Source organism: Cibotium barometz, chromosome 65, assembly GCF_041138505.1.
Source record: "Cibotium barometz isolate CiBa-2024 chromosome 65, ASM4113850v1, whole genome shotgun sequence".
NCBI lineage: Eukaryota > Viridiplantae > Streptophyta > Polypodiopsida > Cyatheales > Cibotiaceae > Cibotium > Cibotium barometz.
This window is the reverse complement of record NC_141110.1, coordinates 27,137,840-27,153,647: the sequence shown is the minus strand read 5'-3', so window position 1 is coordinate 27,153,647 and position 15,808 is coordinate 27,137,840. Positions and strand designations below refer to the sequence as shown.

Genomic DNA, 15,808 nt, shown 5'->3' with positions numbered 1-15,808 from the left:
AATCAAGTACATAGTGTCATGGGCACTCTCAAGTGCCCATGTTCCTTACCATCTGCTCTCTATTGTTCCACCAACACATGGTAGCAACAATCTACAAGAGAGCACGTAGGACAAGAGAACACTACACAGGGTATGTGATCTTGTAATCCGGTTCCTCCCTCCTGCTACTTGCTCCCATATTTAAGCATAAAAGCTTACCAATAGCAAGTAGAGTCGATGACAGCGGAAGTCTTCGCGATGGAAGTCCTTGGAGTGTTGAGATCTTTGATTTGTCACCTTTCTTCGAGACAAAAGTCTTCAAGAGGATGAAGGGAACCTTGGGAAAGCTTCCCCTATGGTTCAACTCGAGAAAGGAGAGCTGAAATTAGGGTTTTCAGCAAAAAGACCAAAAATTACAGCAATAAAAAGAGCTGTTTTGCTGAATTTCAGTCATTGGGAGTGTGTAGAAGAGTGATTAGCATCCGGAAACACTCTAGGAAGCTTGAAAATCACCTTAGCAAGCTTGGAAATGGAGTTGGGAAGGAGAATGTGCAGAAAATGCAGCCCCTACAGCCCTCATGAAGGAGGCGCCAAACTCTAGAGAGGAAGAGGAGTGAGGTGGTGAGTTGTCAAGTGTAGGTGGCAAGTAGGTGCTTTGTGGAGCAAGCTAGAGTGGACACATGGCTGGTTACTCCCTTTGTACAAAGGGGATAAGGTCTGGGGGGTGGACATTGGGTTATGTCCACCTCGGCACATCAGTTGTGTGTGAACACTGGGCTGGTCATAATTTATAAGTGAGTTTTGGTCGTCCAAAACTTAATGAAGTCGCCCAAAACTTAATGAAGTGTGTACACACTCACTTATAAATTAGTGCTAACTCCGAAGGCCAAGTTTATGACCAATACTTACCACCTGTCACATGCCACATAACCATGTCAGCAGATAGTTTCACACGCACGGTTCACGAGCGGGCGTCCCTTTACCCGGAACTACACATTGGTCAAGCAAGCATGAAAACAGCATGCAATTTCAATTGCAAGCAAGCACATAAAGATGCTATGCAATGCAGCATTGGTATGGACAATCCCCGTTCATGAGACTATACCAAAATAGACGTGCTCAAGGCAAGTACACGAGGTACCAAACCCAATGGAACACCAATCCACCAAGCATTTCCGGGCATGTACACGGAGGCACAAGTCCCAACGGAAAGCCAAGTCTACAGTATCACATGAGTGGCATCAATCCCCGTCATAAACAAGTGCCATGGACACCAGTCCAATGTACATACATGATAAGAAAGCACGGGTGGACCAATTGGGTGGCCAAATGGTGACAAAGGTTGCCCTCAGTCAGGAATTTGAGATGACACATATTGGGTTACTTCACTTCTTTCTTGGATTGGAGATTTTTTAGCTCTCACATGGCATATTCATTTCTCAGCAGCGATACGTTACAGAGCTGCTAGAGGCTTTCAGGATGACAAATTGTAGGCCCATCACTTCCCCCATGGATCCTGGCATCGAACTCTCCTCTTCTAGATCCATCAAGCGGCAGATACACTTCTGTACAAGAACCAGGTTGATTCCTTGATTTGGTTGCTCAACACATGGCCTAATTGTGCATTTCTGGTGGGAACTCTCAGTGCTTCCATGCAGGCACCTCCGCGTGTTGTGGTACTTGAAAGGTACCAAGGATTTTGGCATTTTCTATGGAGAGGGACTTGGCGAGATTGGGTTTCCACATAAGGAACCCACGGTCATCTAGTGAGATAACCAGAGCTGCATAGCTATTGCTCGGAACCCGGTCTTCCATGCCCGGACCAAGCATATAGAGATACAATATCACTTTGTTCGTGAAGATTTTGGCTGGTGACATCTTGCTTATCTATTGTTCGATGGAGGACAATGCAGTTGTCATGTGCATAAAATGCCATGGACATTCTCAAATGCTAGTCCATAGAGGCAGCCAGAAAAAGAGTAAGAACCAGAAGTTGGAGCACAAGGTGCAGTAGGTTGGACTTGGAGGACTTGGAGGGTGATGTCGGCTACATGATCAGGGAGTCGACTGTACCAGATTTGGCGGCTGCAGCAAGGGACCAGCGTTTATGGAGTATTTGCCAACTGTCGGCTGCAGGCGCATCAGTGCTTGAGGAGGTTGTCCAGTCGACTGGTCGACTGCTAGTCGGCCAACGTTTCATTTGTCCAGCATGCCTATAAAAGGGCAAGTTTGCTCATTGTGTAACTTATTCATTCCTTTATGGGATGGGTCCTTAGGGTCCTTAGAGTAGGACTAGATTTTGGTGTTTATCACCTTTTGTATGCAGCAGCCTAGGGCTGTAGAAAAGTACCTTTTTGTACTATATGAAATATACTAAATTTCCAGCCATCTCTCACTCTCTCTACTCTCCCTTTTGTCTGCGTTTTTGCATCAGCATGTTCCCAGTGGTGTTTAGGGCTGAAAGAAGACCCCCAGAGCTTCCGCGTGTTACATTGGTATCAGAGCATCAGGCTCAACAAAGCTAAACACTGATTCAATCCCATATGATGGTGTGCAAGTCCAAGGTACAGGAAAGTACACGGGTACGAAGCCCAAGGCAAGGAACACAAGATCCAGAAGAGCTCCTAGGAGGTTTGTTGGTGGTGTTCCACAAAGCCAGAGGGGATGGCAGTCCTGTGAGCCAAATAGGTTCTCGGGAAACGGTCCCAAGGGAGGATTATCCTCCAAGGGGTGATGTGAGAGTGCCAAACTCATTTCTCAAGAATGAAGACCAAGACAGTGTTCAGAATCAAGGCAGGAATGGATTGGGGACTGGAGGGAACAGATGCATAGATATTATTCAGAGTCAGAGTGGTTTTGGAGACCGAGCCAGGTTTTCACTGAAAAGGGTTGCCAGAGTAGGATGGATGACAGAGGGACACCAGGAATAGAGTGGGATGATGACAGTCATCCAAGAACAGGTTGGAATCCCGTCATCAAGTTTAGCAGAGGGGGATGTCATGTGCATAAAATGCCATGGACATTCTCAGATGCTAGTCCAGAAGAGGCAACCAGAAAAAGAGTATACGAACCAGAAGTTGGAGCACAAGGTGCAGTAGGTTGGACTTGGAGGGTGCTATCGGCTACATGATGAGGGAGTCGGCTATACCAGATTTGGCGGCTGCAGCAAGCGACCAGCGTTTATGGAGTATTTGCCAACTGTCGGCTGCAGGCGCATCAGTGCTTGAGGAGGTTGTCCAGTCGGCTAGCCGACTGCTGGTCGGCCAGCGTTTCATTTGTCCAACATGCCTATAAAAGGGCAAGTTTGCTCATTGTGTAACTTATTCATTCCTTTATGGGATGGGTCCTTAGGGTCCTTAGAGTAGGACTAGATTTTGGTGTTTATCACCTTTTGTATGAGGCAGCCTAGGGCTGTAGAAAAGTACCTTTTTGTACTATATGAAATATACTGAATTTCCAGCCATCTCTTTCTCTCTACTATATGAAATATACTGAATTTCCAGCCATCTCTTTCTCTCTACTCTCCCTTCTGACTGCGTTTTTGCATCAGCATGTTCCCAGTGGTGTTTAGGGCTGAAAGAAGACCCCCAGAGCTTCCGCGTGTTACAGCAGCGGACCTCTTCACGAAGCCTCTACCTCTGCAGATCCTCTGTCAGCACTCCAGCTCACTGGGGTTGGTTCCACATCCAAGAGCTGAGAGGGAGTGTTAGCACAATCATCTCCTGTCTATACCATATTACTCAGTAGGGAGTGAGGGCCTCTATTGTGGGTGTGCCCGCCCTGATAGGAGTTCTCTCCATTTTTCCTCATTGTCCATGTTTTTTCCTTGTTTTCTTTGGTCATGGGGGCTTGTTTCTATTGGCCGCCTATTTAGCTGGCCAACCTGATTTTCTTGCTGGCCGACTTCACTTGCAGTTGGCTGACTGCTATTATATTGTTGCCTTCCCCAGGTTGTATATATAGCGTGCCTTGCCCCCACACTTTTTTGTATTGGATCTCACGTGTATATAGCAGGTTTATACAACTTCTCTCTCTCCTACACTTCTGCGTTTTCTCTCTCATAGCAGTTTGTCTCATTTCCACTGTGCATTCAGACAGAGTCTACATACTAAGATGCCCATATCTCTCATGCCAAAGTTTGCTGCTATCCAAATCAACCTAGATTGCAAATGCTGAAAACTCATCCAAGTTGTTTCTTCGAATGCCCTTTGCAATGACCTTATCATCTCCATCAAGACTGACTGCACCATTCTTGACAAAGTCAACCTGCAAGTCATGGTCCGTGATGGCTAAGACAGAAAAGAGGTTCCTCTTCATATCTGGAACCCAAAGAACATTTGAAAGACTTTTTGTATAACCTTCTTTAGACATAAGTAAAAAAGTACATGAACCTTTTGATTGGACACTTTGCATCGTTGTCCACAACCACCATGATGTCATCTCCCAGAAGCTTTAGGAAGGAATATCAATCCTTGTGACTGGTCATGCGCCTAGAAGCCCCATTATCGATGATCCAAGAATCATCATGTGCTGCAACATTAGCTATCTCATTGCACACTTCTTCGCACATTTCTTCAATGGCAACAAACAGCTCTATTTCTGTAGCATGATTGGATTCTTCCTTGGTCTTTAAAGTGTCATTCTTGGCATCTGCTTGCTTTTTCCTTCATTCTTTGGCTTTGTGTCCTCTCTTGTTACAATAGTTCTTCTAATTTGAAGAGTTAGAATCCTTACCCTTCTTCTTTGTGTTAGCAAAGAAAACTCGGTCACCACCACCATAGCGACTCTGGATCTGCGTCTCCTCATCCCAAAGTAATGAGATGAACTCCTCAAATGTAAGAGTAGGCAACAAAACTATCACACCTAGGCGACAATACCCTTATACAAGGACAAGCGAGATCCGAGTACACTCATGCCATCTCGTCATAGAGATCTTTGATTAGGGTAAGAAACACCTCCACCGTTTCTTCATACAACTTATCTTGTTGAAGCTAATTTTCTAGATCGTGAATCCTTGAGGGATTTGTCATCTCATAATGGCTTTGCAACAAAACCCATGCTTCTACATCTTTGTGGAGACGTTGAACCATGGTGAGCACGCTAGCGATGATGGTGTTGGGATATTCGGAGCTTCATGTATGTAACTGTTGTGTGTGTACCCATGTTCGTGTATCCATATTGTCCAACGTGTATCCACTTATGTGTACGTGTGTATGAACCATGTTCGTGTATCCATATTGTCCAACGTGTATCCACTTATGTGTACGTGTGTATCAACCATGTTTGTGTGTATGTGCAAGCTTATTCATGTATGTGTGTGTGAACACCAACTTATATGTGTACAACCCTTATACTTGGATAAGCTAAGCGTATGACATGTGTCATATGCTTATATGTGCATGTGATTTATTTAAGTCAAAAGATAAGGTTTGCAACCTATAAAAGCATGTACTTGTTGTACTTCAAAAAACAAATTAATAAAAGTACTTTGAGTAGTGCACAATCTCTCTCTAAGCTCTCTATCCTACCCTCTCTCTATAGTCGTTTCTCTTTCTCTCTCTATCTCTTTGTGATGGTTGAGTTTGAGCCTCCACAACCTGCTGGCTTTGTGCAGCTATAATCTAACCCTAGCTAGGAACAACAAATGGTATCAGAGCGATTTTTAGCGTTTCTCCCATTTTAGGGTCTTGCTCTGAGCCTTTCTACTTCGCTTCCCATCTCTCAACACCATTCCACCAAACACCACATATGTCTTCATATTAGCCCTTGTACGTTGCCATGAACTTGTCATGTGCATGATCAATGCCATGTACCTTCTCAGGGCTAATCCAGAAGGGGGCAGCCAGTAAAAGTTCAGTAGAACCAGAATTTAGGAGCCTCAGGAGCAGAATCTGTGGTGGACTTGGAGCAAGGCATGGAGATCATGAAGGAGGATGCTGTCGGCTGGTTCTAGGAGCTGTCGGCTAACTCCAGAGAGCAAAAGGGGACTGAAGTGCATCCAAAAGACCAGGCTGTGCTGCGTTTATGGATTTTATGCCAAGGCTGCTAGCCGACTGCTGGTCGGCCAGCTCTCCAAGGAATTAATGGGCATATCAATAGGCTAGGAGGCTCATAGTTGTATTCATTCATTCCTCTAGGGATTGGGTCAGTAGGAGTCCCATAGGGGGACAAAATTTTGGGGGTGTGCACCTTTTAGATGAAGGCAGCCTAAGTGTTTAGGGCTGAAAGAAGACTCCCAGAGCTTCCGCGTGTTACATTGGTATCAGAGCATCAGGCTCAGCAAAGCTGAACACTGATTCAGTCCCATATGATGGTGTGCAAGTCCAAGGTACAGGAAAGTACACGGATACGAAGCCCAAGGCAAGGAGCACAGAATCGGGAAGAGCTCCCAAGAGGTTTGTTGGTGGTGTTCCACAGTGCCAGAGGGGATGGCAATCCTGTGAGCTAGATAGGTTCTCGGGCAACGGTCCCAAGGGAGGTTTATCCTCCAAGGGTGATGTGAGAGTGCCAAACTCATTTCTCAGGAATGAAGACCAAGAGAGTGTTCAGGGTCAGGGCAGGAATGAATTGTGGACTAGATGGAACAGATGCATAGATCTTCGTCTGAGACAGAGTGGTTTGGAGAACAGGCCGGGCTTTCAAAGAAAAGGGTTGCCAAGGATGGATGGATGACAGAGGGACTTCGGGAAAGGATTGGGATGATGACAGTCATCCAAGAGCAGGTTGGATTCCCGTCATCAAGTTTAGCAGAGGGGGATGTCATGTGCATGATCAATGCCATGTACCTTCTCAGGGCTAATCCAGAAGGGGGCAGCCAGTAAAAGTTCAGTAGAACCAGAATTTAGGAGCCTCAGGAGCAGAATCTGTGGTGGACTTGGAGCAAGGCATGGAGATCATGAAGGAGGATGCTGTCGGCTGGTTCTAGGAGCTGTCGGCTAACTCCAGAGAGCAAAAGGGGACTAAAGCGCATCCAGAAGACCAGGATGTGCTGCGCTTATGGATTTTATGCCAAGGCTGCTAGCCGACTGTTGGTCGGCCAGCTCTCCAAGGAATTAATGGGCCTATAAATAGGCTAGGAGGCTCATAGTTGTATTCATTCAATCCTCTAGGGATTGGGTCAGTAGGAGTCCCATAGGGGGACAGAATTTTGGGTGTGTTCACCTTTTAGATGAAGGCAGCCTAGGGCTGTGTAAGAGTACCTTTTTGTACTATATGAATATACCTGAATTTCCAGCATTTCTCTCTCTCTCTACTCTCTCTCTATATCTGCGTTTTGCATCAGCATGTTGCCAGTAGTGTTTAGGGCTGAAAGAAGACTCCCAGAGCTTCCGCGTGTTACAGAACTGCCCAACACCCAATGACTGCGTCTTTGCTACGGTCGTTATCAGCTATAGCTACTGCCGTCACTTGTCATCTTGCTTGCCAGCGCTCGTTTTCACCTATGTCGAGCTGTTCACCGATATAAGCCTTTTTTTGGCCTTAATAAATTTATTAAAGCCACGTCAATAAACAGACGTAGCCCTGCCACCTACCTCCTCCGTCGACCAGCGACAGTAGCAATGACACATCAACCTCCGCCATCTTTTGAACCTGCAAATTTGCATCAATAACACATGAAATTGGGATTTCCCACAATTCATGGTAAAAACGTTTGATTGAAGCTTTGCATTTATTAAAAAGTTTAGAGCTTTCGCAAAATTCAATAAAAATCAGCAAAATTGAAGCCTTGAAATAAGTAAAAATTTGGGGTTTTTTATTTTAAAGCAAAATTCATAAAATTGAAGCCTGCAATAGCCAGAAAAATTAGGGCCTTTGTAAAAATCAGCCCTCTGCATTGACATTGAAGCCCCTGCAACAACATAAATTTAGGGATTTTTCCCAAATCAATCAAAATTGGGAAAATCATATCTACATTCAACACATTGACGTTCCCGTAAGGTCATGGATGGGGCAATAGCATGGAAGAGGCGCCGAAAAAGGCGACATCACTGGCATCGAGGGAGGAATCTTCTTTCTCGACATTTAATTTTCTGTGTATGTGAGTGTCATGGGTTCTTTGCCCGAGATGTCACCCAAAACGAGATGTAATAATCTCTGTGTGTATTTTTTTGCCTTAATGTTATAAAAACCTTTGTGTTTTCATTATCCCAGTTAGAGCTAGGGGGGTGACTAAGTAATGGCCTCACTACCTCGGTCTTACCCTGATATGAGAGACTACCATGGCACGGGAGGTGTAGATTGTGAGTCTATCTCTTAGACAGGGTGGATGGGGTAGGTGGTAGCATCTTCTTTGTGTTGGGGTCTCACCACCTTCGCTCCGAAGGGGGGTTTGTTGGGATATTCGGAGCTTCACGTATGTAACCATCATGTGTGTACCCATGTTCGTGTATCCATATTGTCCAATGTGTATGTGCGTGTGTATCAACCTTGTGTGTGTGTGTGTGTGTAAGCTTATTTATGTATGTGTCAAAATACGTAGCGGAGATGATAACCAAATCTGAGACCACAAGTGCAAGTAGAGTGTAGAAAAAAGACAGCACAAGAGAAGGAGAGAGATAGGCGTGTAACTCTTCTCTATACACAAGATCCCGCAATGAAAACTGAATACAATGAAGTGGGGGCAATGGGACCTATTTATATGGCCCCATAACTGCAGTCGGCCAGTGTAGGGATGCGCCGCCAACCTCACGACTGGGTCCTTCCAGTCGGCCAGCCAAGAAAAACATCCACGACTCCAACAGAGTAGGTTGGCCAGCTCCATGTGCAAACGAGTGCACTCGGCCAGCTCCAGTTGATCCTGCCAGCAAATGGTAGCCACCCACACCACGGAAAAATGGGAAAAAAATACGGGGAGTGAGGAAAAATGAGAAAACACCTATACAGGGCGGGCACACCCACAACAAAGGCCCTGGTGTCTGATAAAGACAGGAGATGACTTCTAGCAGTATGTGTGTGAACACCTGCTTAGGTGTGAACACCCCTTATACTTAGATAAGATAAGTGTATGACATGTGTCATGCTTATATGTGCATGTGATTTAATTTAAGTCAAAAGATAAGGTTTGCAACCTATGACCGTGTAGCTCCGCTGTCATAGTCGGTGCCACCATCCGTGGTGTAGACTCAGCCCACCTCCTACGGCCATCCGGACTGTTCTTCAGCCCCACAATGCCAGGATAGGGTGTCCAAGAGTAAAGTCTACCTACTCCATGTGTGGACCGTTATGAGATAACAGTCCAATGTAGCATGTGGCCTATTTGGCAATGTACCAAATCTAATCAAAGCCGTCTCAAAACCATATGGCCTCCTAAACCACCTTCTCGTGTGAAGACGGGGATGCCAAGTGCCAGGCTGCTCAACCATGGTACTCCTCATAATGAGAGCCGTACAAACATGAGCTAGCGGGTGCCTGGACAATACAAGATGAGAGTGGAGCATTGATATCCACCAAATTCTACACAGGGTCAAGTAGTTAAAGTCGAAGCAACAAAGTCGTCGCTTGATCCAAGAATGTGGAAGTCGTCAAGAAAAACCAACCACATGATGGAAATGATCGGCATGGTGCTAGAAATAGGCCTTCACCTAAGTACGTGGCTGGGCTAAGAGATTATGCTCTTAAAATGAGCCTAAGGGGGTTGAAACAAATAACAGTAACAATTATACAGTCCAAAGTTTATTCAAAAAAATCACTCACCGAGCACTATCCTGAACTTCGATGTCTGGAAAGTAGTAGACAAGAAAGGCAAGTAGACTGCTGAGGGGATGGAACGCTCTTGAGCTGTAATGGTGTACCATAATGGTCCTGCAGATCTGCAAAACTTGGCTACCACGGATCCATAAGCTTGGGCTCTCACTGCCAACCCCTGCCACTTGATTTTTCACATACATTGTAAGGAGATCAACGATAGACACTGGTGGTATGCTTCCATTCTCTGCAATCCGCTCCAAAATTGGAAAATAGGCAGGTAGGTGTTTATTAGGGGTTGTCTGACTCAGTAAATCTCTGTTGAAGATTTGTAGCAAGTGTTGTCCCAAACCCTTGTGTGTCTCACAGAGGAGCAGCCTGTCCACAAGCATTAACAAGCAAGGAACCAGCCTCCGCATCTGCAACGCTAGTGATACAATTCGTCCCTGCAGTCTTAAGGATAGATTTTAGAAATGCATTGCAGCAGGTATAGAAATGCAGTCCAAAAGTGTGTACCAAACACCAGCTTAAGTTACCTCTAAGGTTTTGAACAATGTCGAATTTATGAACTCGGAGCTATCTGGTGCTTCAGACTGTGGATGTGTCAACTCCACTGTCAAAAATCTGTGCAGCATTCGAAACATAAGCCGAGTTTCTGAACTCCATGATGGCAGCCAACGAAAAGCTGAGAGACAAACAGCTCCATCCATGAAAAGCTTACTGGCAACTTCTTGTTTTTGAGCAGAGGGCATATGCATGACACCACTTAAATGACTGCTTTCAGAGGATCCCCCAAATGCCTGCACACAAGCTGCACAATGTGCCAAACTATCCAGCTTCAATGCCTTCAAGGAGAGGGGATCATATATTAGTGGGTACATGCTCAAAGCCATTGAAGCCAGGTGTGGTTTCCTTTGTTTGCTCAAATGGGCGTTCTCTAATCCAAGCAACCAATGAACGGCCAACAAGCGAACCATCAGAGGCTGTTGAGGATCATTGCAAAGAAGAATGAGGCGCTTGAAAATAGAGTCTTCTTCCCCTTCAAATGCATCCATGAAATGGGAGTAGATCATCAGCACAACATGGCAAAGAAGGGGACTGTATGTGTACATGAGACTGTACAACTGCACCTTCAATATGGATCCTTGAAGTTCCAGAGCTGCTGCTATGTCAATGAGGCTAGATACAAACTCCAACATCCCACTTGATGTGAGAAGCTGAGGGCGCTCAAGGAGCAAGCCAACCACTCGTCTGAATTCTTTCAAAATACCAGGTGTGAGCTCTCTGGAAGGGACAGAGAGCGCTTCTTCACCAGGGTCAGACGTGACAAGGAAGGAGGGCACAATGAAGGGAGTCAAAGGGGCCGATGTGGAGAGAAAGGAGTTTGTCACCCCGGATCTGGAGCCAGGGGTAGTGTACATGTAGCATGCAAGGTTGTGAAGGATAGTGGTGAGCAGGAGGGTGTAGCTCTGAGCCACATGTGTCCTCTCACTCTGGAAGAGGAAAAGGATATGTCCAGCACATGCATTAAGGAGGCAAGGGTATGCCTTCTCAAGCTCACGGAGGCACTCGCAAGCTGTGCCACGGGCTTGCCGGTCTAAGCCATGATTAGGTCTGTTGATGACACCCAGGAGAACCTCAACGAGCATTTGAAGCTGATGTAACGCCCTGTGGATGCTATCAAGGACCACCATAGCAACAGTGGCTGAGGTCATCATCTGTTCTTTGAGGAGGCTGGTGGCAATGAGGCCATCTGGGGGGGTCTCAAGCACCGTGCGGAGGGCTTCAACAACACTGCCGAGGCCTTCCTCCGTGTCGTCATCTCCAATGAGGACTTCGACGTTTTCTTCGATGAAGGTGAGCAGCTGGGGCTTGAAGGGGTAGTCTTTCTTGGCCACAATGTAGAGGGCTTGCTCCAGGATAGCCAAGCCGGGGTACTGAGACAGCCATTTGGCACGGTTGCGGCCTCGAAAGTCATGGAAGATTTGCTCCCAATCTTGCAGGGAAAGCTGCCATCCCTGTGCCCTCTCCATCATCTCACGGGTCAGAGCCTGTCCTCTTGTTTGGCTTTGGTTGGCGCTTCCTCCTCCTCCTCATCAACCTGTGGCAAGGTTATAGGCTTGTAGAAAGGTTACCCCGCAAAGAGGAGGTCTTTGATCTTTGCAGTGCAAGCAAGGGACCTCAACAATCAACTGACCAAGATCATACGTTGCAGGGTTCGCCTGCCTCTTTATGCTCGTCTGTAGTGATGAGGCTCCTGATCCCCGATGGCGTTAGTCTTACATGTTATTATGCACTTTGCCATCAACACGTAGCCTCTCCTAAGTGCGCGTAATTTTCATAAGAAACCATGTAAGGATTCGTGGCGTGTCACTCTGACAACTAAGCAAGCCAGAACTTTAGGGTAAAAGGAGCCGGTTAGTGACAGCTCACTTGATGCCACCACTAATCTCCCAACATGGGTGCCAAATTTCAAATCGCATTAATTTATTAGATGTGAGAAAGATTAAAGTGGAAGGACCTTAATTAAAATAGAACAAGATTAAGAAGTTTTTGAAAACATATACAATAAGGCACGAAAATACTTTTTGTATATGAAATAAATAGTTGGGCCAAAAAACCATAATCCTTCAATTTGCAAAACTATAATTATTTTTACAAATGGCATGCAAGATTCCATACTTAGAAGATGAAAGTGAAATTCCTCTTGTAGCTATAAAATAATGTGGTAGTAATAACTTGTAGAAGATGAAAGTGAAATTCCTCTTCTTGAAGCTATAAAATAGTGCGGTAGTATACCGATAATTTAGACATCCAACGGTCTCAAAATAGCAATAGCCCACCTTTTGTTTCCCTCGCTCCTTCCAACCAATAGACCCCTCGTGTGTACCTCCTCCATGGAGCCTCTTCCTCCTAGCCTCTTTTCCTTCTCCGTCGCACTGTTAGCCTCCTTACATCATGCAAACACATGTAAAACGATGATGCATACTATGTTCAAACGCCCTTGATGTGGACACCCAAGCTCGATAGCACACTAGATGTGACCATCTCTTACCTTGAACAAACACTCAAGCTAGGCCTTCACGAGAGATAGGGGGAGCAAGCCTTGATGACTATAACCCATGGGTGGAGCATAGAGAGCCCACAAGTGTAGTGCAAAAAGAGAATCATAGGTTCCATGAGAGAGGATTGTCCCCCCTTCTCCTCAATTCCTATAAGCAGACCTACACAATCTATGGGAGAGAGATGATGCAAGCAAGCAGGTGGTTTGACATTCTTGAATGTTTTTACAAGTGTTCGAATTTCTTTATAAAGAAGATTATTTCCATAAATGAACATTACAATTAAAGCTTTGAAAGCAAAAGTAGATGCTAGAGTGTATACGCCTATTTATTTAAAAACCCTTTTTGACATTTTGGTGCCCTATATATCCACTAAGCCATTATTGTCACACATTCTCTACAAATGTGGATATGATAACAAAACTGGACTAAAAGAAACAATTTCTAAAGCTTTAAGGGGGGGACGTGAGAGCATTACAGCTTTAGCATCCCTAATATAACTCACCTTGTTACCCTTTGCCAATAAAGTGTATAAGACTCCATCACTAGCCATAAAGCATGATTATAATAATAATTGTATTTTTTTCATAATTGCATTTCACCGCCGCAATGTAGCCTTGATTCACCATGTAAGGCAGGCAAGGTAATGCACTAAAATCTGTAATGTCTTTTGTTACTGCTTGTGATTAGTGTTAAGGCTTATCTTTCTTTGTTTATTCTAAGCTCATTTCTTTTATTATCTATTCTAAGCTCATTTCTTGTAGTATCTAAGCTCGTGGATTTGCCCAAATGCATAGTAATGGTTCTACAATGAAGTACATTCAATTTTGAACTCTCTTTGTGTGTGTTGTTTGATGTGGTGTTAAATCGGAATTCTTTTGTAAGAGGGTATAAAGTTGAGTAAAGACCCCTATAGTACCTAAAAAGTACATAGAAAGCGGCACCAACCACCATCATAAATGCACTTTTGGATCCCCAATCTCGAATCTTAATTACCAAACCAATTCACATTCAATCGGTAATTCATTGATCTTCTCTACTCAAGTGTCTCGATCGTCAATCATGTTCTCAGATCCTCGGCATTTTTCAATCGCTGATCTTTCCTCAAGTTGTCCCAGAAAGAAGATCATTGTCTGTTCGGATTGCTTAGAGTTTGGATCGCCTACATTTCAAATCGCACCAGGGAAGTCGTGGATCGTCTATCTGATCTCCTAATTGTTGACATCTAGATCTCTATATTAAGATCGTCGACCCAATCTTAGGATCGTCAAAATATTCAGCTTGCTAGATTTCAAGTTCGTGCTTGTTTAGATTGTTAAAAAGCATAGATCTAAGGCGGCTCAAAGCAAGTGATTAAACTCATGTTTAAGGAGTGCAACACAATGGCAATGCTCATAAGAAAATCACACAATATCATTCCATAGATTATATGGAGCTCCCAACTCACAAGATATGTGCACCCTTGTGCCATCCATGTGTCCATAAATGCTCACACTACATGTGCCACCTTGTGCTTTCCATGTGTTACCTTTTTGACCATTGACTTCACCTTTTACAAGTGACCATACAAATCAACCTTTGAACTTCAACCTTTAGGCTAATTACCTTCTTCTAATGTGCATGCTCCTTCTCTTATTATTACTCACTCCCTACCAAGGCTTGTGCTCCATGGCACCATATTTCACAACACTCCCCCTTGGTGCCACATTCTTTAGCTACTCAAGGTGGTTGGATGTGACAAATTTCATTATCCCCCCCGTAATTCTAACTTTGTTGGGTGACTTAGAAGCTCTTGTTTGGCTTGGACACTCTCTAGCTCAGAGGTTACTTGGACGTGGTTTGTTTTTCACTTCCCCTGGGGTGGGTGCATATTTGGCTAATCTCAGGTGGTCAAGTGTTACAACGTTTGATTTTTGGGTTAGGGTAATAGTATGCTTCTTATGCTTCATGTACACTTGCATACTTATTTGGTTGCAGCGTCTTAACAAAGACTTTTCTCTTTAGTTTCAGACTCCCTCTTACATGCTCATATTGGCCGCATTTTACATCCACTTTTAACTTATGGTCACTCTCATATGCTTGCCCATTTGGTGGCAAAAATTACAAGGGTTACATGAAAATAATTTGCTGATGATGATAATGTTGTTGCGACCCGTGTCAGTGTTGTTGTTGCCTCTTGGTGAAGCCCAATGTTGCTGTGAAAGCCCTTGTTGCCCAAGGTGCAAATGACGATCTCATTAAAGGCCATATGCGATTTCTTTTAATCTAGGGTATGTGAATTAGCTCTTATTGAAGACACTTCACATTTAAAAAAAACTAAGGCTTTCAAACCATGAAAACCTGATTATTGCGTCAATTTTGATTGTGCACCTCTGATCTTCTTCTTCATGATCTCTGCATTGGAGATGGCGTACCTGCTTTAGCTACTATAGAATTTCTCGAGTCTCCTCTGTGGCATCCTGGGCCTTGCCCTGCACATCCTCCTTGCTCTCAACCGTCTTCTCTTTGGCTCCCTGCCAAGCCTTTGTCTTCTCTTTGGCTCCCTCTAGTAAGCTTTCGTCTTCTAGCATTCCTAGTCCATCACCCCAGGCAGGATTGTTGTTGTCATCAGGGCAATGCAAAAAACTCCGACAAGAACACAGAAAACGTCTTCCTCCCTGGGCTCCTTGCCAAGCTTTCGTCTTCTAGCATTCCCAGTCCATTGCCCCAAGTAGGATTATTGTCATCATCAGGGCAATGTGAAAACTTCGACAAAAACACAAAAAACTTCTTCCCTTCACACTTTCATCTATTGTTGCTCCCATGTCTTGTAGTAGTCCTGTTGGGACTATGGCGGGTTGGGATCTGATCAAACCCCCCATTCTCGCCTACCAATGATGCCACCTTTCGTCGGCTCGAGAGACGGCCCGTAGCCACAGAGTAGTTGTGGGCGTTGCTATGGGCAAGCCTAAATCCTAGCTTCAGCTACTGCATCTCCTCAAACTATAATGCTTGTGAGCCTCTTCTTTGGCTCAGGTACCTGCTTCGCGTTGACCTTAGGATGGTGGCCGCCACTCTCTTTGTTATCGTCGCAGAAACTTTGC

At 44.8% G+C, this 15,808-nt stretch overlaps 1 protein-coding gene across 1 annotated transcript in view; it reads right to left on the bottom strand.

Moving 5' to 3' along the window:
* The window catches only part of LOC147603119 (AP-5 complex subunit beta-like protein), a 47,984-nt gene extending 35,901 nt beyond the window's left edge, over window positions 1-12,083 (bottom strand). The window contains exons 1-2 of the mRNA XM_086797394.1: window positions 10,200-12,083; window positions 9,673-10,109 (exon numbers count right to left, since the gene is read on the bottom strand). Of these exons, the coding sequence (XP_086653520.1) occupies window positions 9,673-10,109; window positions 10,200-11,699 (1,937 nt within the window). The 5' untranslated portion in view covers window positions 11,700-12,083. The remainder of the gene's footprint in view (window positions 1-9,672; window positions 10,110-10,199) is intronic.
* Window positions 12,084-15,808: the final 3,725 nt, after the last annotated feature.